Source organism: Miniopterus schreibersii (assembly GCF_964146895.1).
Source record: "Miniopterus schreibersii genome assembly, chromosome: 17".
NCBI classification, from domain to species: Eukaryota; Metazoa; Chordata; class Mammalia; order Chiroptera; family Miniopteridae; genus Miniopterus; species Miniopterus schreibersii.
In genome coordinates this window covers 19,660,025-19,683,009 of record NC_138117.1, presented here as the reverse complement: position 1 = coordinate 19,683,009, position 22,985 = coordinate 19,660,025, and the positions used below count along the sequence as shown (strand labels likewise).

The 22,985-nt window shown below is 38.5% G+C and overlaps 1 protein-coding gene across 1 annotated transcript in view; it reads left to right on the top strand.

The window, feature by feature from the left end:
• The window catches only part of TOX (thymocyte selection associated high mobility group box), a 271,796-nt gene that overhangs the window by 245,304 nt on the left and 3,507 nt on the right, over positions 1-22,985 (top strand). Inside the window, exons 6-7 of the mRNA XM_081117403.1 lie at positions 4,278-4,358; positions 15,892-16,278. Of these exons, the coding sequence (XP_080973529.1) occupies positions 4,278-4,358; positions 15,892-16,278 (468 nt within the window). The remainder of the gene's footprint in view (positions 1-4,277; positions 4,359-15,891; positions 16,279-22,985) is intronic.

Here is a 22,985-nt window from a genome sequence, read left to right as displayed (position 1 = left end):
GTCACACCATTATTATGTAGGCCTTTTAGGTGGATTCAGATGTTCCCAAAAAGAATCAATAGCTAGACTTTTCTCACATTGTATAATATTTTCAGTCCTCTGAATACTGCTTTTTAAAGTTCTTTGAGTTCTGGAATGCTTAAGAAAATGCTGAGCAAGTTACACGAGATGGAAATTTAACTGCATTTGAGGTCTGAGTTCTATATAAAATACAGATGTACTTTCTCTAACTGTCCTAAATAATAACAGCATTGAAAGAAGCTACAAACATTAATTTCTAAAGGATATGGCAGGGAATTGTGGTTAAATTGTTAGTTCTAATACATAACTGTATTTCTGAGCATTTTCTATAAATATGAACTTGTCGTGGGGTAAGAAAACTGCATTTGAAGTCAATATCCAAAAAAATGCCTTTTGATTTTTTATAGTGTTTGAAAAGAATACAAAATTGGAAGAATTATATATTTTTTTCTTATTATTATTGTAAAGGCTTAGTTTAAATAAACTATGACTAGAGATTAGCTAAGAGCCTGAGCAGAAAAGAAGGAAGGAAGAAGGAATTAAATGGTATTTATAAGAGTTTGCTTTTTTGTATGAGTTGGATGGATTGTTTGGGAAAAGAGCAGAAAGTAAAAAGTAAAATGACAGATTGTATTAGAATTTTTTTTCTATTTGCGTATATTATAGTCGCTGATATTGAACTGCTGATTTCAATTAGGGATAATTAGCCTGTAAAAACATGTGTACTGCTGGTATTTAGAGCATTTCAAAAATGATTCAGTGAATCACTAGATTACATGAACAGGATATGGATTCTGTAGAATTGCTATTTGATGTCTATCTACGTATGTTTTAGTTTAGACATTATATATGTTTTAGTTTAACCACTGAGATGCAATCCTTAGATAGGATATGGTAGCTTTCTTAGAATAACAAACCGCAGCATATAACTAAGTTAGGGCAGGATGGATTCGAAAGTGTTTGGATGAGCTGGGGAAAATGATAAATGATGTATTATGATTTTTAAATCCCCATCTGGCCAACTTTGCACTTTATTTCAAACAGCTGTAGACCATTTGGAAGCCATTTTGTAGCTCAACTGAGTACTAATATTTACTGTATGAATCACATATCTTTAAAATATTTGTCTTTCCCTGAGTGAGAGAGACCATTTTTTTCCCAAACTTAACTTTGACTTTAATCAGACCCATCCTCCTAGGTTAGAAGGTTTGATCACTGCAGTGGACTGTTCATTGCCAGAGGCAGTCAGTGCGATGGCTGGTTCCCGTCAGTAGGCTTTCTCCATCCATGAGCAGAAGCTTTGAAACCTTTTTGAGGTTTTTTAAGTATCTGCTCTAAAGTAAGAATTTCCCCATTTCATCTATGTGTTGAATATGTACACACCTTTATCATTCTCTCATGCATTTGAGGTCTTTCCTCAGACATTTCCAGCAAATATAGAATTGAAAAAGCACCCTTGTAAAATGTTAGAAGGGTGCGTCAGAAAGGCATGCAGGTGTATAATACTGGAACCATCGGTAGTTCTCAAAGACAGAAGTTCCAAACTACTGTTGAGGAAACTTGACTCAGATTTTAATTCCGATCTGGGCTACACAATGACAGAAATATACCTCCAGAAAAGACTGCCCTTTGAATCCTCCCTGTGAACATCCTCGGCTATTCAGGAAAGAGTGGATCCATCAATCCCCGTAATGTGATGTGATGAGTTGACTCTTCTCTAAAGTGGTATTTAGGCACGTGTGCCATCATCCCACATAGCCAATCATCAATAGCCAATAGGGAGCCATTTGTAGAAAACAGGGCACTCTGAATGCTAGTCAGGCACCCCATACCAACATCGATCCCCACGTGAAACCAGGGGGCACATATGTAGCCTGAAATACACTGTTAGCCACCTTTCTCCTGTGGTCGTTAATCAACAAATTTCAGGCAAGTTAACACTTTGTGCAATATTGATTACTGGGAGCCCAACCAAGGGATAGCACCTTAGTCACACTGTCGCTGTTTCAGTAGAAACCAAATGCAAGAAAGATAGTAGATGCTATAATCAGGCCATCTGGCAACACTGTCTTATCTGCTGCTTCTAAGAAAATGATGTTTCGGCAACCCTATGGACTAGTGTTATACTTGCCTTTGGAAGTTAAGCAAGCCCCAGTTAGCTGCCTGAGGGGTCAGTTGGAGTAGGATATTAATAAAAACATGACATAAGTGCTTCAAGCATACAAATTCATGCTACCATCAAAGGTATACGGTATTTACTAAATATTTGTTTTAAAGTCTTGAATAGGATTTCTATCTGTGTGGAAGGGAAATCCTCTAGAAATATGTTTAAGGTATTTAAAGTATATATAAACATTGTCCATTTAAGCTCATTAATTATAAATTGTGTCTTGGAGAAGATGGTCAAAGAAAAGACAAGAAACAGCAATCTCTCAAGGTAAAAAGAAATCAATAAAAAGCAGAAGAGTTTTGTGTTTCTAATTGTGGCTAAAGCGAGGCCTGTCATATACCATGGGTCATATTATTCAAAGGCATTTGCTGTACCCTAGCGTTATTTGTTTCCATGTGCGAATTTCCAAAACAGAATCTGAATTTGACTTCCAATAATTAGCTCAGTAAATTTAGAATACTCTCATACTTAAACCAAAGGGTTTGTCGGTTTTATTATTTAAAAAACAAACAGACTTTAAGTCTTTTGAGTCTCATATTTAGTAAAGATGGCACAATGATTATATGGTAATATTGTATGAATTCTTAATTACCTTATTAAAATTTCCTTTCATTACATCAAAATGCCAAGAATAAAAGTCTAGGCAGAAGATCTCCCTAAAAGAAACAAAGGAGTAGCACATTTATTTCATAGGGTCTATAACTCTGTTGACAAGGTCAGTCATTTGTTTACCTTAAGTAAAATGTTCTGCTTTAATTAAAATATTCATGAGTAAATAATATTTCTCTCATCTTGAATTTCACAGTTGGGGACTAAGCTCAGCATACCCACCTTCGGCATTAAAAACCATAAATTGACCTCTGCTGCCGACTTTGGCAGATATTTGGTCTTTAGACATAATTTATATTTAACTCCTCTGACTAATTCCAAAGCCACTTTTTAGTACTTAATCTGTGTCTGTTTTTGGAGCTCAGCATTACAAAATATTAGCCAAGCCTCCTTCCCTGCTGTAAAATGCAAGATGTGGGAAATTTAAAACAGTTGTTGATAAAAAATACACTTCTATTTACACAGTAAATGATGAAAAATATTTTGTTCTTTAAGGCTTATTTCAAAAGATTGTAAAAAAAAAAAGGGCTCTCAAGGCTTGAAGGAATTGACATAATGGTAGCAGACAAGCATGTGTGTTCACTTTGCTAATCTTTCATTTTCGACTCTAATGACTCCTTTCCGTTTAACTCAGTGATGTGACCTTTAGCATAGCAGCAAGTTGTTTTTCAGTACTTTTGCTCAATTTAAAATGATTTTACTTTTATTTTCAAGATGATTCCCTTGGAAAACTGAAAACTTCTGTAAACTGAAATTCATTTCTGAACATTTTTACCTTTTCACAATGGAGAGTCCGCAGATCCATGTCATCCAGTGTTTTCATTGGAAAGGACGTGGCCAGGGCAGGCTGCAGGGCATGGCCTGCACGCAGTCCTCAGCCCCTCAGGGTCCCTTTCCACTCCCAAATGTGTCGTTGACTGCCATTGCCAACTCCTGAGTCTTTGAAATAGAACCTCAAGACCAAAAGTTTAAAATAGTGATGAACCTGACAATTCCGATACCTTTGATTTACTTGTTGGACATCATTGGTCATCACTGAACTCTGTCCTTGTTTTTATATTTAGCATGGAACATATATATCAGGGTTTGAATGCACTGTAGAATTATCTGCTCATATATAAATGTGAATGGCTTCTTTACTCGTATGTGGTTTCCCTGGGAACCTTCATCCATCGTATCTTTCTAAACCAACTACCTCCACTCTCAAAGTAAACCAGATAAATCCTTTCATATGCTTTACATAAAATGGAAATTTTTATTATTGGTAATCTGCTTCTTATCTAGCCCATTGCCATACTTCTTAAAAATCTGTTTCAGTAAGAGAAGACAATCTTTGAAAAGCTATATTATTATATAATTGTGTGTTTATGTGTGTGAGTGTGCATGTGTGTGTGCGCAATTATCATTCTGCATTGCACCTCTCTGGAAACAAAAGCAGATGCACTTTCTAATTTAAGACTCTTTGTTGTTGTTACAGGTCTATAAAAAGAAAACCGAGGCTGCAAAGAAAGAGTACCTGAAGCAACTAGCAGCATACAGAGCCAGCCTTGTATCCAAGGTAACGTGCTATTGTGTGGTATTGTGTCGGATTGTGGCCATTTTATTGCAGAATGTGATGGTCATTTAAAAGCATAAAAGATCACTTTAGCATTTCTGCACAATCTTCTTTGTTGGAAAAAAATGTAAATCCTAAACAAAGCTATATAGCTATATGTTATGGAAATATTTGTTCATGCCTAAAAGACTGGAGCAGCATCCTTTGGGCCTTCTGTGCAATATTGTCCACCTGTGGATTATTGGTTTTGTGGATTAGTCACAGCGAATTCTTAATCCTGAGCCAACTTTCTATTTCTCTGCCTCCCACTCTTAAGCTGCCTCCTCCTTCGTACCCCGTCCAGTTGACCTTTGCTGAGGAGATGCCAACTGTCAAATTCTAGCCTCATTACAGCATCATTAGGATGTAAGCCGGTCTCCCCACTCCCCATGCCACCCCCCAAAAAATGCATTACTTCATTTGAAATTGAAAATGCCACTTAAAAATATTTTGTGCTTTAAATATCTTAAACACTAGTCCTTTCTGTTACAAATACTCAAGAGTAGACTATTTGGTCTCAGGTTATTAAAGATGTATTTCCCTTTATAGATTTCTCAGGGAGGCAACCTCAGCAACACAGGGCGGTATTTATAGACGTTTGATACTATGTCTTCTCAAGTCCAAATCTAGCTGTTACTTGGCTCAGTGTGACTTGGGGCTCTGGACTTTATTTTATTCACCCACAAAGAGTGCTTTTTCTGTTATCTACAAATATTCATTACCCTTCTAACAACTCCAAAGTAATTATATAAATTAGTTTTTATATAGAGGAAAAAATATATGCTGAATATACTGATGCAGAACAGAAAAGAGAGCACAAATACACGTGGATAAAAAATTTCAGTGTGCCTGGGGTCTAACACAACTTTATATTCCACTTCTAAGGCATGACATTGTGGGAAAACTTAATATTGATTATTTAATCTTAAAATGTCTAGCTCTCCTGTACTCTCTCACCATGGATCTCGCACTCTAATTTATCTAACTCCTTTTGAAGCTATTTATGTTTTCTGCTGATACCATCTCACATTTCTTTATATTTATAGAATTCAAAGAATGTGTATAAAATTATAGCAAAAAAAATAAGGTACAAAATATTAAATCCATTCAGCCATTGGGTTAATTAGTCACACTGATATTATTCAGAATAATATGTCCAAAATGTAAGGGGGACTTAAAAAAAATGAAATAAGATTTCATCCAAGATAAATTTCTTTTTGAGCATTTTAAATAAAGTGTTAGTTGAAGCATTTTACATCCAGGAGAATCAATACATAAAGTCTCAATCCCAATACAAAGCACTCTGGTTAATGCTATGCAGATTGCCATAATGCTATAATACTGACTAAGCCTTTGCTTTCAAAACAGGTGTCCTCAGATTTGCTCTTAGCTGCAGCTTTTCTTACCATTCATTCTCAAAGTTGCAACCTCAGTATAGGGCAATTTGTATAAATGCCTCGAATTGCCATTTCTACATTTAAAAAACCAAGTGCATTTTTACAGCTTATTCTGACGTTGCCTTTTTTTTGGCAGTAGGAATTCTGCTGGAACTGTTGAATGTCTATTTATGTACAACTATGTATTGTGTGTATACAGATTGAAGGAAAGTTACAAACACCCTTTCCAGGTTAGAAAAATGCCCTCTGATGTGAGTGGATATTTGCAGTATAACTTTTCAGGCATGTACAGAAAATGTACCAGCCTACCCTCCCATAGAAACTTGTAAAAATTCATTTATTTTCCATTTTATGTTTTTTTTATGTGACTGTTCAGACATGTACAGTACTTAGTTCCTTTATTTTTTTTTTAATTTATTTATTTACTTTCCCCATCCCCCATACCCCTCCCTTTTAGTAACCATCAGCTTGTTCTCTGTATCTATGAGTCTGTTCCTGTTTTATTCATTCGTTTTGTGTTTTTTTAGATACCGCATATAAGTGAAATCAAAAGAAACCATTTTTTCCATTTTAAATTGTAACAAGAAAAATAATAATTTATATTTAGGCATATATTTTTTCTACGTTGTAATTTTTTTAATATGTTATAAATTATTTTCCTATTCCAAAAGATTTAAAAGTGCAATCATAAAACGCTACACGATACTGATAGGTACAATTTCAAGTGCTCACAGTGCACCAGCCAAGCTCCGATTCGTTCCCATTCACTACGTCATGCATTCATTCGGCAGATGCCCCTGGGCATGTGGTCTGTGCCAAGCACTGTGCCAGGCTCAGGACATAATGCAGAACAGGCAGGTGGGCCCCTCTACTTAAGGAATTTTCTCTTTCGTCTGGGAGACCAACAGTGAAAACGTAAACTAGTAAATGACCAAGATCTTTGAGAATCTAAACATTCTGAAGGAAATAAACAAGGGGTTTGATAGGGTGAACTGCAAAGCCCTCTTTGAAGAGGTGACATGGGAGTTGAGAGCCAAAGGAAGATAGGAACTGCAGGCCCAGAGGAAGCTGGAGGAGAGCCTGCAGCAGATGCAAAGGCTCAGGGGACAAAAGTGTCTCCCGGAAATGAGAGGTCAGTGTGGCTGGAGCTGAGTGACAGGGGAAGCTGGGAAGATGGGCAGGGGCCAAGTCACAAAGGCCTTGCAGGACACTCAAAGGAACTGGGTTTATTCAGTCAAAGGGAAGCCACCGACTGGGTTTCAGTAGGGATGGCATGATTGGGTTTATACTTTTAAAAGATCACTTTATGTGAATGAGTTTCCTCAGTCCCCACACCTTATCCCTGTAAGCTGGCTTGATTACCAACATTTCACTAAAGAGGAAAAGTATCACACAGGGTACAAGTGCCCGAGCTCAGAGTTGACCTACTCCGCTCTCAGTCCTTGTGCTGGGCCATGCTGCTTGACCTGAGTTTTTAACCCCTGCACCACAAGTCACGGTGGCGCATTGACTCTCGCCTCTGAGGTCACTTTGGCCAATGAAACACTCTGTTAGCCAGAGATCATCATGTCCATTTTCCTAAGTTCTTGCTTTACTCTGCCAGAGCTACATATTTTGGTACCTGCTTTCTATGCAGTGCATTTGTTCTATCAAATAAGACTTTGCCTTCCTAGGCCCATAGCTCTTCCCCTCACTAATCTGCGGCCAACTCAAATCTGCTCCTTCTTGCGGCTTCCAGTCCAGGCCACAGTCTGCGTCCGCCCAGGGCTGCGTGACACCTGTTCCATGTCAGGCACAGGGCTAGGTGCTGAGAGCACCAAGATGAATACAGCACATCAAAGGAAAATGTTTCATGATACTTGAAAGGTTTGAAAGTACAGTCTAAAATTAGCTGCTTCTTACGGAACATAATCAAAAATAGAAACAGCCGGTGAACACTGGCTCCACCTATGAAACTGAGTCATAAGATTAACAGTGCCCGTCTCCCTTCAATATTTCATGTTATATTCTAGTTTAAATCTACTGTATACCATCCAATTCAGCAAATTAATTAACATGACTCCAGGCTTGAATAAAATAGAAATCTACCAAAAATAAAAAAGCTCTGTCACAGTAAATGAATATTCTGTCATACATCAAAATGATAATACTGACACATTCTCAGAAGGGCACTGAATTTTTTCCAGTAGTAACACAAATACAGATAGTGTCTTGCTATTAAGCAGCTTCTACATGTCACACACAGTGCTAGACATTTTATATAAATTCCTACTAATCATCACAATAACCCTACAATGTAAGATTTAGACCCATTTTCTAGACAGTCTCGAGGCGAGGAGATTAAATGACTTGCCCACAGTAAGGAGAGGCTGGCAGTGGCTGACTGACGACCCAGACTCCTCACTGTCTTGTTACAAAGTTTGTAGGTTTTCTCTATCCTAAGTGATTGTCAAATATTTATATCTTTAGAACTATGACCTCTTGTTATCTCCAATAAAATTCTATGCCAGCTCTACATATTAGACAGTAAGAGTAAAGCTGCTCTGGCTTTAATGAGGCTGGGGGTAGAAGGCTGCCCACTTTCGGCCCCCACCCCTGGCACCAGAGGCCAGATGGAGACCCTCAGAGGAATCCGGGGCCTGCAGAAAGTTGAGAAAGCAGCGCTCTGGACCAAGCTCTTCCAGCTGTGCAGGTGCCTCGCCTGCCATGCGGAGCCTGCGCCAAGCCCGCCCAGCCACGGGCCACGCTTTGCTGCGCAAACACATCGGAGCTGGAGGGCACAGGAACAGGAGCGCAGAGTGTCCAAACACAGCACCGGCTGGACTCTGGAATAATTTATCCAATTCGGGGCTCTGTAATTTAAAGAGGGAAGTTGGACAAGTTTCAGAAGAAAAAGCCATAAAAGCGACAGAAATTTTGCTAAGTGAAATAAGTCAGACAGAGAAAGACAAATACCATACAATTTCACTTACATGTGGAATCTAAAGACACAAAATAAATTAAGAAACAAAACAGAAACAAACTCAGAGAGACAAAGAACAAATCGATGGTTGCCAGATGGGAAGGAGATTAGGGGATGGGTGGAAAACTGAAGGGATTAAGATGTGCATATTGCCAGTTATAAAAATAGCCTCCGGGATGTAAAGCACAGCACAGGGAATATAGCTGATAGCATTGTAATCACTATGTACGCTGCCAGGTGGGCACTAGACTTACTGAGGTGAGCACTGTGCACAGTATATAAGTGCCTAATCACTTTGTTGTACACATGAAACTAATACAATAGTGTGTGCTAACTATAGTTGAAAAATTAAAATTAAAATAATTTTAAGTGACTGAAAGGTGAAGGGCAGACAATTTGAAATTTCTAAGCCTGAAAAACAAAGACTTAGGCACATTCAAGCCCATGACAGGCATTAGACACAGGACAGTGATTACTGGTGCCTCATTTTCCCTGACTCTAGAACCACAAAAAAAGATGCCATTTCAAACTAGAGAGGAATTTAACCTGAACAGAGGATCTTGAATTATTTGGGTAAACAGTTTCTTTCCATAGAGAAACTTGAAAGCAGGAAACAAAGGTTTACAGATAAGGATTGTAGGAGATCTCTAAGGTATCTTCAACCTCTGTGCTTCCACAGGGTGTCAGGGGAAACATCAGGGGACCTTGAAAGTGCCACTAATATCACACTGAGTCTTCAGAGGGCAAAAGGTCCACAGGCATGGAGAGCAGGTGGATGTGGGTTCAAATTCCAGGTTTCCCACATCCTAACTGCACGTCTTCATGCAAGTTATTCAGCTGTTTTAAGTCTCGGTTTACTCATGTGTTAAATAGAGAAAATAACAGGACATATGTCATAGGCTTTCCATGAGGATAAAATAAGAAACTATATTAGCTGCATAATTTGGGATCCTGAACACTGGAAACACTTAATAAATACCAGGTATTTTATCATTACTATTATTAATTTTATTTTAATGTTATTGGTAAGTGTGCAAAGAACTAGGAGAAGTTTTGCATGATTGAAAATTCAGCTGGCTCATATTTTCAATTTGTCTGCCAGGCTGCTTTGATATAAATAAATTTTTAAAGTGACATTAAAATAAGAAAAATTTGTTTCAGGATACATTCTTTTATAAAGATAAGAGATTGTCTAGATAGTTTAAAACTCATCTGCACAGGTTTCTTAATTGAAATGGTCTTTATGAGTCTTTGTAGTCAGGAGAGACTAAGAATAGTCCGAGGGCCAAGAGTATATGCTGCTATGAAGGCCAGGGCTTCCTGGCTGGAGCAATTTTACATGCTATTTAAGGTCATTTGGGGTTGGCCTGTTAAGTAAAGCTTAAGGATATATAGTTTTTCCATAGACGTGGATCTAAATCATTACGTTGAAAACAATGTATAACTATAAAGCAATTGGAACTAGTTTCATTTTACCACATAGACCAGAATTTATATTCCCAAAATGAGTGTTGCATTCAAAGTAGTCACCTTGGGAGGCTACAAACTTATTTTATTATTGCTCCCTGAGTTCAAAAGACTCTTGAAACTCCTCTTTTAGAACCGCCATCAGGACAAGTTTATGAGCCACTTTAGAAAGTCAATCTTTTTACATTGTTTTCACACCTCATTCTTTTCCCCAAACATCACTCAAATGTAATCCAAAGACTTGGCTTCGAGTAACTATTAGCTGTTTCCAACATCAAATTCTCCATCAAAAGACAAAGAGTTGTCTGAGGATATGTAAAACAGTGTCCCGCAGGCTCTGAAGACAATTCCAGTAGGAAGTCCTCAGATAGTCCAGGTAAAAGCAGCATTTATTGAAAGAACTTTCCACCTTCTTAGAGGTGCCAACCTGGAGGGGACAACATTTGGGTGATTATGGTCTGGTTCGTTAAACGACGGTTATCAGATTCATAACTTTAAGGTCACACACAAGATAGGACATTTTGTTTCTACCTTGTGCCAACATTTATAGAGGACAATAGAAGCTGGGGTTTTAATGTACAGTATAGGACAGTATTGAATTAAATTATGAAAGTTCTCTGTTGCCATGACCAGTAGTAAAGAATCCCAATGCTCAGTTCAATTAAGGGGTAGCAAATTCAAAACAAAAGACATGATTTCTTTTTACAGGATGAAGTAACTTATAGAATTCATGCCATGGAGACAAATACTGAGTCTGAATTTGAAAATGGGATGGGCCACTTTATGACTGTTAACAGAAAATTTGCAGCTCTGTAAACCCAGATTGTGATTTAAAGATAATAAAATCGTACGCTTCAGGGTGCGAGTTAATCACCTGCAAGGACCAAAAAGAATTTTCCATCTAGAACTAACAATGCACAGTTGAGTCGGTGCATAAATTTTGCTTAATTTCCAGTGTGCCAAGTATTGGTCAGTACTGAAAACAAGAATCAAATTAGATGGACGATTAATCTGCTTTGGTTCAGCAACTCCTATATTGTTGCTTCCACTGAGTTTTATGACTTATGTTTACACTTTGTTATTTTAAATAAAAATTGCTTTGTCAATTTTTTTACTTTTATAGCATTTATCATCCCAGAAGAGGGCCATTGATACATTCTGCAGTGTTACCTTCATTATACAAAGTAAATGGGATCGAAACTATCTTGGATAATCAATAAGTCGGTTAATAAGAAGTATCTTAAGGTTTATAGAGTCGTATCTCTTGTGGAAGATTCTCCTGAGAAGATCCAGAGGTCTCTCTTGCCACACATGCACCCTCATTTCGCTTATAGAGAACATCTTTCAGGATCTGGGGTCCAAAAGCAAACAGGAAATAGAACTTATTCAAAACCAATAGCAAGAACACAGTTGCTGCCTTAAAATGTCTGATTTAAGGGTTGATTTTCAGTTGTGTGTACAGTAGTAAAAATCACATTTTTCAGGTCGCCTGCACAAAGCACACACCACTAAAATAGAAGTGGTTAATGTATTTGAAAATAGAAACAATTTAAAATTATTTAGTCTGCATGAGAAAATAGTTCTAAGTTATGAATGATAGGTAGAGAGATCTTCATATACAATATAATTAATTTGCAAATTTGTAGCCTTGCTTTCATAGTTTAATTGGAAGAAAATGAGAGTCAGAGTATATTAAATTTATGATTTCTTCATTTTCCCATTTAATCAGATTATGAATTCGCGGCACTTTGCTATGGAAAATGAACTTATTCTCCCCATCCTCCAAAATAATAAAATAGCTCTGTAATTAATAGACGGTCTGTTGTATTAGTCTGAATAAGAATTAATCAGAAATGAAGCTAGAAATAGGGTTTTTTTCCCTGTCTAAGTGAATGGATCTTTACAAAAAGATGCAAATTCTCAAAATATGAGTGGAGCAGAGTAAACTTCCCTGCTGCCTGCATTCACCCCAAATCCGGATTCGGTCAGGGCAGGGCACCTAATGGAGGGACAGAGCTAAGGGTGATCATTTCTCATCCCTTCAAGCTGATATTCTGTAAGTTTTCTAAGACTTCAGCTCTTTCCTCACCCCTTGGGAAGAGGAATGACATAGTCATTCAGTCATTCAACAAACATGATGGTGTTCTCTGCGTATTCGGCATCATGTCAGAGGCATGGGACGCAGAGATTCCCGTCGCTGTCATATAAAAGATCCTTTCCTTGATGGATTGGGGTCCAAAAATAGAGGACTTCATTTTAAAGAGAGAATACGGGGTGCCTGCCTCCTGCAGTCACATGGCTAGACTTGTTGCGTTAAGTGTTTTGGAAAGTAAAGAGAAATCCTGTAACTTCCCCGAATTCTTTCTCCCTCTATGTTACAAATGATGTTTCAAGTGTGGTCTAAAGCACTACTTTTAGAAATCTGTTCAGTCCATTTTTCCATGTTCCTTCTAGTGACTGAAAGTTACTGCTATTTGGTTTAGCATTACTGATCTTTACATGCCTTCGTCTGGAGAAGATAAATGACAAAAGAAATGGCTGAATAGACTAAATGTTTTGTGTTTACCAAGAGAAAAGGTTGGCAGCAAAGTCTCTCAAATTAGATTACAATCTATTTCTATTTATCTATCAATCTATATTTCTCTCTACATCTATCTAGCATCTATCTATAGGGTGGACCATAAGCTATTACGTAAAAAGTGAAACTCAGGAGAATTTGGTTCATTGTCTATTTTGAGTTCAGCACCGAGGAAAACTATTAACATGTCCACCCCTTAGCTCTTCTAGGCTGTAATTGGGAAGCTAACAACTTCCTAAATCCTTCAAGAAACTGTCACCATCCTTAGCCTAGAATGTGAAATTCACTGTGCAGATAGTATTCCAGGAAACATGAAACAACAATTATTCTAATATTGTACCTGGATGTATGTAATTTAACTGTGCATTTTGAGGCAATAAAAATCAGTTTATTCAAGGCAAGAAATATGACTATTAAAATTGAAATGTATGACCTAGTTGCCATTTTAAATATGTATGTGTAGTTTATTACTTCTTCCGCACTTATATTTCTCATTGAAGACTATTGCCAGAAAGTGACCCATTGAGAAAAGACTTTTGTGGTTCTCACTTGTAGGTTCACAACAGACATTAGCACAGTGAAGGTCCTGAGAAGTCCTGCTGTAAGGCTCCCACTTAATCTATGTAACCCAGTGCTGTTTCCACACACATTTTATCATGGAACCTTGTTTCTTAAGATATTTATTTTTCCACAAACCCCCTTCTAAACAGTTTGGATACTGTGTGTGTCAGGGTGTGAACTGGGTGTTGTACCTAGAACTGCTTGCCAGAACTGGCCATCCACTGCTTGCTAAGTCATTTCTAGTGTAAGTGTAGCACAGGTATACTTCCTTATGTTTCCTTAACTTAAAAATATATATTTATTTAATTACATTGTTGTAATTCTTGGGATGATTATATGATTATGTCTGAACAACATGTCGTATGTACTTCTGTACACTTGGTTTACATGCACACAGGTGCATGTGTGAGTTCAGGCTACATATCTGGTGCTTTATACACCATATCCCTAGATGATGAAGGAATTATTGGCTATAGAGATAAAACAAAAACATTTTATAATTACAATATTTCATAGTTTTGAGAGTATGGTAAATATGAGTGATTTTTCTTCTCTTTGAATTAAAAACATCTATAAAGCAAAAACTAAAAAAGCACTTACAAGTATTAAGTGTTACAGCTCTCTGCTCATTGTGAAATCGTCTCTCTCCTGAATGATGGTGACACAGTATGTGACTAAATATGAAATTAGCCCCTCTGCAGTAGAAGAGGGAATGCAAACACAATGAAAACACTTTCCCCGATGACTTAAACACACAGACACACAGTGAACACACAATCGTCTTGGCGTATGTGGAATGATTTTTGAGGCATATCACTGCAGCACATGCTATTCTGCTGTGGAGCCAGTTGCTCTTCACACGGCCTGAGTTAACCTGGTTGACCTTTTCCTTGACTTGCTCTGCGCATCAACAATAAAAATTTTAAGTGGGAGCAAAAAAATGGACTTAATTTTTTAATAGAAAGTACCTTGTAGGTGCTAGGTTTAATATCGCTGCTTTGGGCTCAAACCTCCCCTTGAAAATGTTTGTGGACAATTTTTGACATTTTTAATGTCATTCCAGAAGACAGAGAGTCTGGGTGTCCTTTCCTGTTTCACAAGACTGCCTCAACGTTGACACAGGGAGAAGTAATGAGAGGGTTCTTTGGAGAGACTTGGGCTCTTTGGGGACACCTTACTGTATACTCTGCATGGAGTATTCAGCCTCACGGTGCCCCAGCTTGCCGCGTCTGGCATGTTTTTACAGATGTCGGTAGGGTCTCTTCTATAGAGACAGCATGTGGGGCAGTGGTCCACTTAACCTCAGAGTCAGCACATGCATGCAGCATCGTTCTTACTGTGGTTTTCATTTAATTTCCCTACATTCTTGGGGAAAAACGAGCTGTGCAGCTAGCAACATAGTAGGCCTACATGATGCCCCACGCTGAGTTTCAGGCCTTCGTGTGCGATGAACCAGCCTGCCTATCGGGACTCGGTTACGGGGCTGCACAGAGCAGGAGGAACTCACAGGACCCTGCATTGCCCGCAGCAACGAGGAGCTCATTCTGACTCATACACCAAACAAGCGTGACACCGAGGTCGCAGAATAAGAGCTTATGTGCATCCTCCAGACCTTGTTTTGACAAAATGACTTTTTTCTCCGACAGGACGTTTTAGAATTTTCTTTCTCCAGCTGGTTTCACCTTTCACCGTTTATTCTACCAGCCTCTTCCTCTCAGCAAAAGTAGGAAGCAAGTTCATGCCCAAAAGAAATGCCTCGGGGTTAATTCCTGATTCCTTTCAACGTCCACTGATGTGCCTCGTTTTTTAAGGCAATTAAAAGATTATTAGGAAATGGCCATATGAAGGTATGAAAAAAATTAGGGCAAAATTATATTCATTTGTGATGAAGTCTAAAATTTCTAAGAGAGATTATTTTTATCCAGTTCATTATGGGGGACAATTCATCACAAACTTCTTTAAAAATCAAGATGAGTTCTATGGTTACTTTGAAGATATATTAATGTGGCTTTATATGACTCCTGAAAGGTATTTTAGAACTCTTTGCTTCCATATCCATTTCCATCAACCGGCTTTGATTTCTTTGTGCAAATATCTAGGCCAAGGCTCTTTGAGAATACAAAAAGAAAAAAAGAAAAAACTAAACATATAATCAATAGAAGAACTCCAGCACTGAATTACTTTCAAAGTGAGCTACAAGCGTATTTCCTATTAGGACCGTGATGGCATCCCTCCCACCCTGATCTTCTCTTTATTTGGATGCTGAGAAAAGCCAACAAGTTAGGGGCTTCGTGTTTAGACAGAGAAAAAAAAAAATGTCACCATAGATTGATTTAAATTTCATAACACAGATAGAAGAACCTCAGTCTTGCAAATAATGCTGGCCGAGTCCTTAGATAAGAGAGTCAAGAATGGTAAAGGGTGTTGATTCGTGTGGAAGTTCACCTGTAAACTCACAGAGCATCTTGCTCATGGACGTCAACACCTTGTCTGTCCGTCTCTTAACTCTGCTCTTGTTTGTTTTGTCAACAGAGCTACAGTGAACCTGTGGATGTTAAGACATCTCAACCTCCTCAGCTAATCAACTCAAAGCCGTCAGTGTTCCATGGGCCCAACCAGGCCCACTCAGCTCTGTACCTAAGTTCCCACTATCACCAACAACCGGGAATGAATCCTCACCTAACTGCCATGCACCCCAGTCTCCCCCGGAGCATAGCCCCCAAGCCCAACAACCAAATGCCAGTGACTGTCTCTATAGCAAACATGGCCGTGTCCCCCCCCCCTCCCCTCCAGATCAGCCCACCTCTTCACCAGCATCTCAACATGCAGCAGCACCAGCCGCTCGCCCTGCAGCAGCCCCTTGGGAGCCAGCTCCCCATGCAGGTCCAGTCTGCCTTACACTCACCCACCATGCAGCAGGTACGTGCTCGCGCTCTGGGCTCCTCTTCAGAAATGCTGGGGGGGGGGGCTGTTTTATCAAGTAAATGAGGGGGACCTGTGCTTTCTCTTCTATTTAGGTGGAGAGAGAATTGAAGATATTCAACAAATATCTGCTTTCTGAAAAACGTAATTTACAGGTGGAGAGTTTGGCAGCATTATACAATCACAGTAATTGATAGTTGCCTCTTCTCATAATCACTGGTTTCCTTCTCATGACACCCATTTCCCTTCACCTTCCTAATCACCCTTGTTTTCTGCTTGAGTAAAGTACATTTGTTCTTTTGAGATGCCAACTGCTACTAAAGATCTCTCTGGGATTGAGAACTCTATAATTTTTAAAAATATTGTTCAGATATGGGGAAGTCCTGATTGGTATGACTGTTGAGTCCAATAAATGCTGCAAAATGAAATCGGGCCCACTGTTTCTGGTCAGAAGTATCAATGGGTGCAACCTTAAAAGCCTTAAGAAATGAACATTTTAACCAGAGTTTTATTTTAAAATGGATACCTGGCTTCTGCATGCATTAGAAAACGTAAGAGGTTTGGAAAGCTCCCTACCCACTCCCCAATTATTGAAACCATTTGTGTGCAATCTTAGCTTAACTTTTCTTAGAAATTGCTTTCCTTTGGGGTTTTGGTTATATTTTAAAATTTGAAAATGAGGAGCAAATGGTGTACAATAAACTGAGCATAAAGCATTTAAAAATCCTAAAAACTTGTATTAAAAAATAGATCAAGGTAAAACCTACAAATAATATCAAATTTATCTCACTTTTATAATCTAATTACGCTATTGTTTCCAGAGCCATAGTCAAATACGTAAGCATAGCCTCCTTGTAGAATTGATATCTAGGCCTCTGTGGAATTTGAGTCTGTAGTTGTGTTGCCGGTGGAAACGGGGTCCCTTCGGTCTTTTTCCATGGAGTCACAAGAAAAACATTTGGGGGGACCCATATATGAGAGGATAAGGTGTAGTGGTAAGATTTGTTAGGGTGGAAATAAAAGACTATCCGCAGGTTTCAGGTGTCTTATTTCCATCCACCTTGCTGTGGAAGAAGTCCAGTCTTGTCTTCAGTAAGTCTAGAATTAGAAATCCTGTGTCATCGGTTCAGTCCATCTCAAAGTTTAGTCCAGTGTAGTCTCTGTCCCCATTTGGCTACTTTGTCTCTGTTTTTGGCTGTTCTGTGTGTTGTGTTGTACCCAGGCCTGTGTTTGAGTCTACGTGGCTGCGGGGCCTGCATTGGGAGCCAGGCTTGCTGTTCACTCTTCAGCCCACAAGGCTGCTAGGCCTGCATGGCTGTTAAAGAGAATGTGTGAGCAAGCCCACGAGCACAAGAACGTGTGTTATAGAAAGAGACAGGCCTTTGTCAAGCTTTGATTATATTATTTTGGGCCTTTTAAGCTGATCAGTTTTTTAATTTGCCATGGGCTTGTGCTAAGCCCTTTTCCTAATCAATTTATTTTTTAGATCTTTGCAGGCTGGGCTTGTGTTGGGCCCTCTCCCTAACCGATTTGGTCTTTTTTTGAGATTAGACATTTCCACTGTATGGTCACCATTTTGGCTTCTATTGCACATGTGTTTCTTTTTTTCTGTCAGAAAAAGAGCAATTTCTCTTTGGCCTATGATGGGGTGGCAAGGAAGCAGAAAGAGGAATCAAAATAATTAATCTCAATTCATTTTTATTTTATACATTAAAGACAGAATTTCTGAGAGCTGACAATAACAGACCTTAACGTTTCCATATCTTATCCTTAATTTCAGAAAATGTATAATGTAGGTACCACTAGCATTATCTTCATTCTACAGGTGAGAAAATTCAGGTTGGAAGAGTTGAATAATGTGTCCATAAGGTCAGAGCTGGAATTCACATTCTGGGCTATTCACAAATCAGAGCCTGAATTCTTATTAAATGCTAGACCCGCTGCCTCTCACTCTTAATCATTTTTGTAGAATATAGACTATTACCAGTTTTATATCAGAAAATCTGTATCACATTAGAATTTGGAGGGTCTTTAAATTCTAGTTAGTTCTAAGATTAACATGGCTATGGAGAGCGTAACTGAAGTCTTCCTTGGTCCCTACTAGGGGAGAAGACTCAGGAAAGCCGATTTCCACCGTCTTGCCTTCTCTGCTGTGGTGTTTGTGGTCAGCACCTGATACTCATAGGGTCAAATTTCCACTCTTTCCATCAGACATCACTCACAATAAAAGGGACGTGTCTGAGTGTCCTTGCATTTTAATGAACCAATAGTGTTTGCATGAAGAATTAATAGTCTGAGGGACACAACCTTCAGTTGTGTGGATTGACTCCTGCCTAAGGGGGCCTGCTGCCAACTCAGGGCCCACGTTTTGGGCACAGTGCTGTAATACGGGGCTATTTCTTCTCAGAGGAAAGAATATGGAAGTCACAGTCCCCTCAAGTTGAGGACTAGAGCACTGTCCAGAGAGGACACCTTTTTTTCTAATTTATCCAATTAGAGATGGTTCCATTTTTTATACATGCAAACACCTTAGATGAGCTGGTCATGACCCTGAATAGTTTTCAACATTTCAGAATTACATAAGGCCACATGTGAAAACTCCAGAGATCTGAATAGGAAATAAAATAGAACAGATTACACTGGATAAGTTACTCATCAATCTTTAAGTCAGTTCTATTAGTGTGTCTCAAAAAGTGTTCTTACCAAGATGGTAGGACCTGATTTCAACTTACATTAATAATAAAAGACAAAATGGCATGGACCCAAAGTGGAACCTGAAGGACTACAGTGACTAAAATCACTTTTAGCAATGCCTTGATCATGTTAGGTAGTCAATAAAATAATGCTGAATGGACAAATGAGAGAATGTTTTTAAATGAATACTAAAAGTGTTTAAATATTAGAAGAAATGAGGTAGTTTGTAGAATCTCAATTCCCTGGGAGTTTTTTTGTGTGTTTTTTATTTTTTTCCTTGGAAGTTTTTAAAACTTTTATTTATTCCAAAAATATTAATAAAACCCCTAACATGTGCCAGACACTGTCTAGGCTCTGGAAATGGAATGATCCTTGAGAACAGGTAACGAGACCTCTGCCCCCATGGATCTCATATCAGAGTTGGATGGGTAGCGAGTGGTAATAAGATAAACAGATGAGTTAGTAAAATCTCATGGACAAAAATAAAAGAGGAGGACCAGCGGCAGGGTGTGTGCAGGGTTGACAGAGCCTTTAGCTGCAATAAGTAAGGCCCCATGAAGGGCTGACACAGACACCAGGAGAATAGGAAGAAGAGGCAGCCATCAATCCTGGAAGGTGGGAAGGGTGAGGGGGAAATGCCAAGAGAGCAGCAGCAAGGAAAAAGGCTCCGGGCTGGAAGGAGCAAGCTGGGGAGGAGTGTGGCTGGTCCAGGACATGGAAAGGCCGCCGGTGGGAGCCTGGTGAAAAAAGGGAGAGTGATGGAGATCAGGTCAGATTCATGGGCGGATAATTGGAGTGTGATCCTTCGGGTTAAAGAACTGGCAGCCCCAAGAAGTTGGTAATCCTAAAATCAGGATCAAAGAGTCCATCACCTCTTGATGTCACTCAATTTACTGCAGTCATAACAGTGTGTAAGGGCCAATGTCCAAGTCATCAAAATTGGTCCTTAGCTTGTGGTGGCAGAGCCAGGCTGTGGATGAAATTACATCTGTTTGATGCACCATCCAAACCACCTTTATCCTCAAGGTGTTTGCTTCCTGGGTATGGGAGCCCTGTTCACATATTCAAACATCAAAGAAACAGAGAAAGAAAGAAACAGAAAGTTAATGGCTACTGTATTTTTAAAATAATAGCTCATATTTCAGTATTACTTTAGCTATTTTATTATCCTTTTGAAAATGAATGTATCCTACAAAATGATTGCATAGCCCACCAGGAATAATAGTTTCATTTTTTTCTAGAATAATATTTTATACACTAAACCCATAGACCAGCTTATTTTGGTCTAGTTTTCTTCCTTTCTTTCTGTTCTCTATATTGTCGAATGAGGTCAAGAGAAAAAAAATCATTAATATCTGTCAACTTCCTTTATAACCTTAAGAAAATAATCTTTGTATGATATCACACAGACAGATTTTCAATTTCCTTGTGTAATAAACAGCTTCTTTAGGATTTGGGTGTAATTTAAAGGTTTAAAAAAAATCACATTGAGATTGATGAATAAATCAGTTGTGAAGACAAAAACATTGATGCCTGTTGAAAATACCTCTCCAGACAGGCAGGAAATGAAATTAGTTCCCAGTAAAACGTGGATGTGAGGATCAGTGTTTGGTTGTGCTGCAGGCTCTTTAGGACTTGCTACAGTGGCACAAAAAAAACTGCTAAGGCTACAGAAATCTAATTAAAGGGCAAATGTCCCTTCTGACATCAAATTAATCTTTATCATGTTTCCTATTTTTATTTCAATCTGGCACCAGAAAATGAAATTTAAAATTCCAGGCATGTTACAAAACAGTTGGTGATTTTTCTCTTGAGCATTAAAATGCAAAATATTCAGTCTCGTTTAATTAGACTGCCTAAGCCCACATTTTTCAGAAATTTACATCATCATTGTTGTTTCATATTTACATCAATAATAAAAATGTTCTTAGCTCTAGGTTTGACCTCAGCATCTCTCTCTATAGCGTTCAGGAGAATGCTTCCTTTTCTAAATTGAAAGCAAGTAAAATGATGTTACTTCGGGTTTTGCTTGTATTTTTGTTGGTCCTTTCTTGTTTTAATATTAGTGATCTGAAATTTAGGGATTGAAGTTAGCTGAATTTTAAAACTTTGAACTTTACAGGTAGCACATAATTTTGGTTTTGTTTTGCTTTATTTTATTTTATTATTGATTTTGAGAGAGAGAGAGGAAAGGAGAAAGAGAAGGACATTGATTTTGTTGGCCCGCCCATTGGCATGCTCCGGTTGCTCCCTGTATGGGCCCCGACTGGGGCTCGAACCCGCAATCTTGGCCTTTCAGGACAACACTCTAACCAAAGGAGCGACCCGGCTGGGGCTAATTTTGGTTTTATAAATTGAAGCTACCCATTTAATCTTAAACTAATAACTTAAAAATTAATGTTCTCCTGATGTTCTCTGCCCAACCTTGAGGAACTATTTTCATTGGGTGGGAAGAAAAGCAATGGTGGTTTTTGTTGTTGATTGTGTGGGTTTGGGTGGAAGTGGTTTGGTTTGGTTTTATTTATTTTTTTTCTTTTTCATATGTTTCCATACTTTCAACTAACTCGAAGTATTTTTCAACTACCAACTAACTCGAGATATTTTTCAACTGCTCTATTTTTGGGAGTCGTTTACTTTCAGGCTACATTTTGTCGATTGTGCGAAAATTCAATATGGAGAGTTTTACATTAAAGAGGGAGGAAAGTTCTAGTGTTTACTCATTGATACATCTCGTGCCTTTCCAACAGTAACTTCAACTATTCTGTGTTAAACTGTAATTGTTGGAAAACATGATTTATTGAGCTACTACTATGGGCCACTCCCTGAGAATATCTTTCCAGGAAGCAAGGCAAGCACTCTGAGCTGCAAGTCCTTGCCCAGCCCTTAGGACAGAGGCTGAGATAGAAGCCAACACCAGGCTCCTCACTCTAGGAGCTTTTCCCTGCTGTTTGCCCAGCACCACACTAGCCTGTAGGGGGGGGAAAGTCAAGAATGCTGGACAATGGGTCCATAAAGACAACATTATGGGACCGTAACGAAATGAATGCACTTCACGGAAGCCAGTGGGACTCTGCATGACAGGTGGGGGTCGGGGCGGGCAGGGGCCTCTGGAGAGAGGAAATCAGCCTGGAAAGGACTGGCGAGCCCACAACCAGCTATACCTCTACTTTTCACCTTGCTATTTTGGCAAACATTTCTAGCTTGAGCTGCAAACACTGTCTAAGCCAGTTGTTAGTTTAGGAAACATTCTATTCCTTTCCGTCTGTGTGAGGTCAACTAACCAGGCTGGCTAACTTTTCTACTTTTCAATGATTCGTTTCCAGTTATTCAGTTTTTTCTTTCATCCACAGCTTTGGTGGGAGTTAGTGTGGACATTGGCTTGAAGTCTTTCTTATTTGAACAGAAAATAAATTAGTATCTTAAAGCCAATATCGAGAATTGAGGACTTTTGATAATAGGTGTCTTTGAGTAAAAGGGGACATTGAATGTCTCAAAGAATATTCATACATAGAAGTCTAAGGAAATATCTTTAGTTAGAAATTAACCCTCTGACCATTCTGCTGAGTTAAATAAAGAAAAAAATGTAAAAACTCAACAACATTATGCCTTTGAAAGCTCCCATCAAGTAAATGGAGAATGGTTCATTTTTAAATATCTTTATTTTTAAGTGGTTAAAAACCATGTATGAAATCCAACTGTAGAAAGACACAACCACAAGATTAATTAAGTTGCTTTTTTGGTCATTTCCAGAAAAGCTTGCTGATGCTGCTCTTGAATTCACCAGATAAGCTAAAAATAAATCATAGTGTATAAAGCTTTTTGTTTACCAGATATAAATATATACTTCAGAGATTCTGTCCTTGAATTTTTAATAGCTTTGCAAGGATTAAAAGTCAACATTTCACCATACCAGTGTATTAAAAGAATCTTCCCAAAGTCTGATTATTATTTGCCAGTTAATAGCCTTTTCAATTAAAATTATTTGCTCTGTCTTACACTCTTCCTTCTCT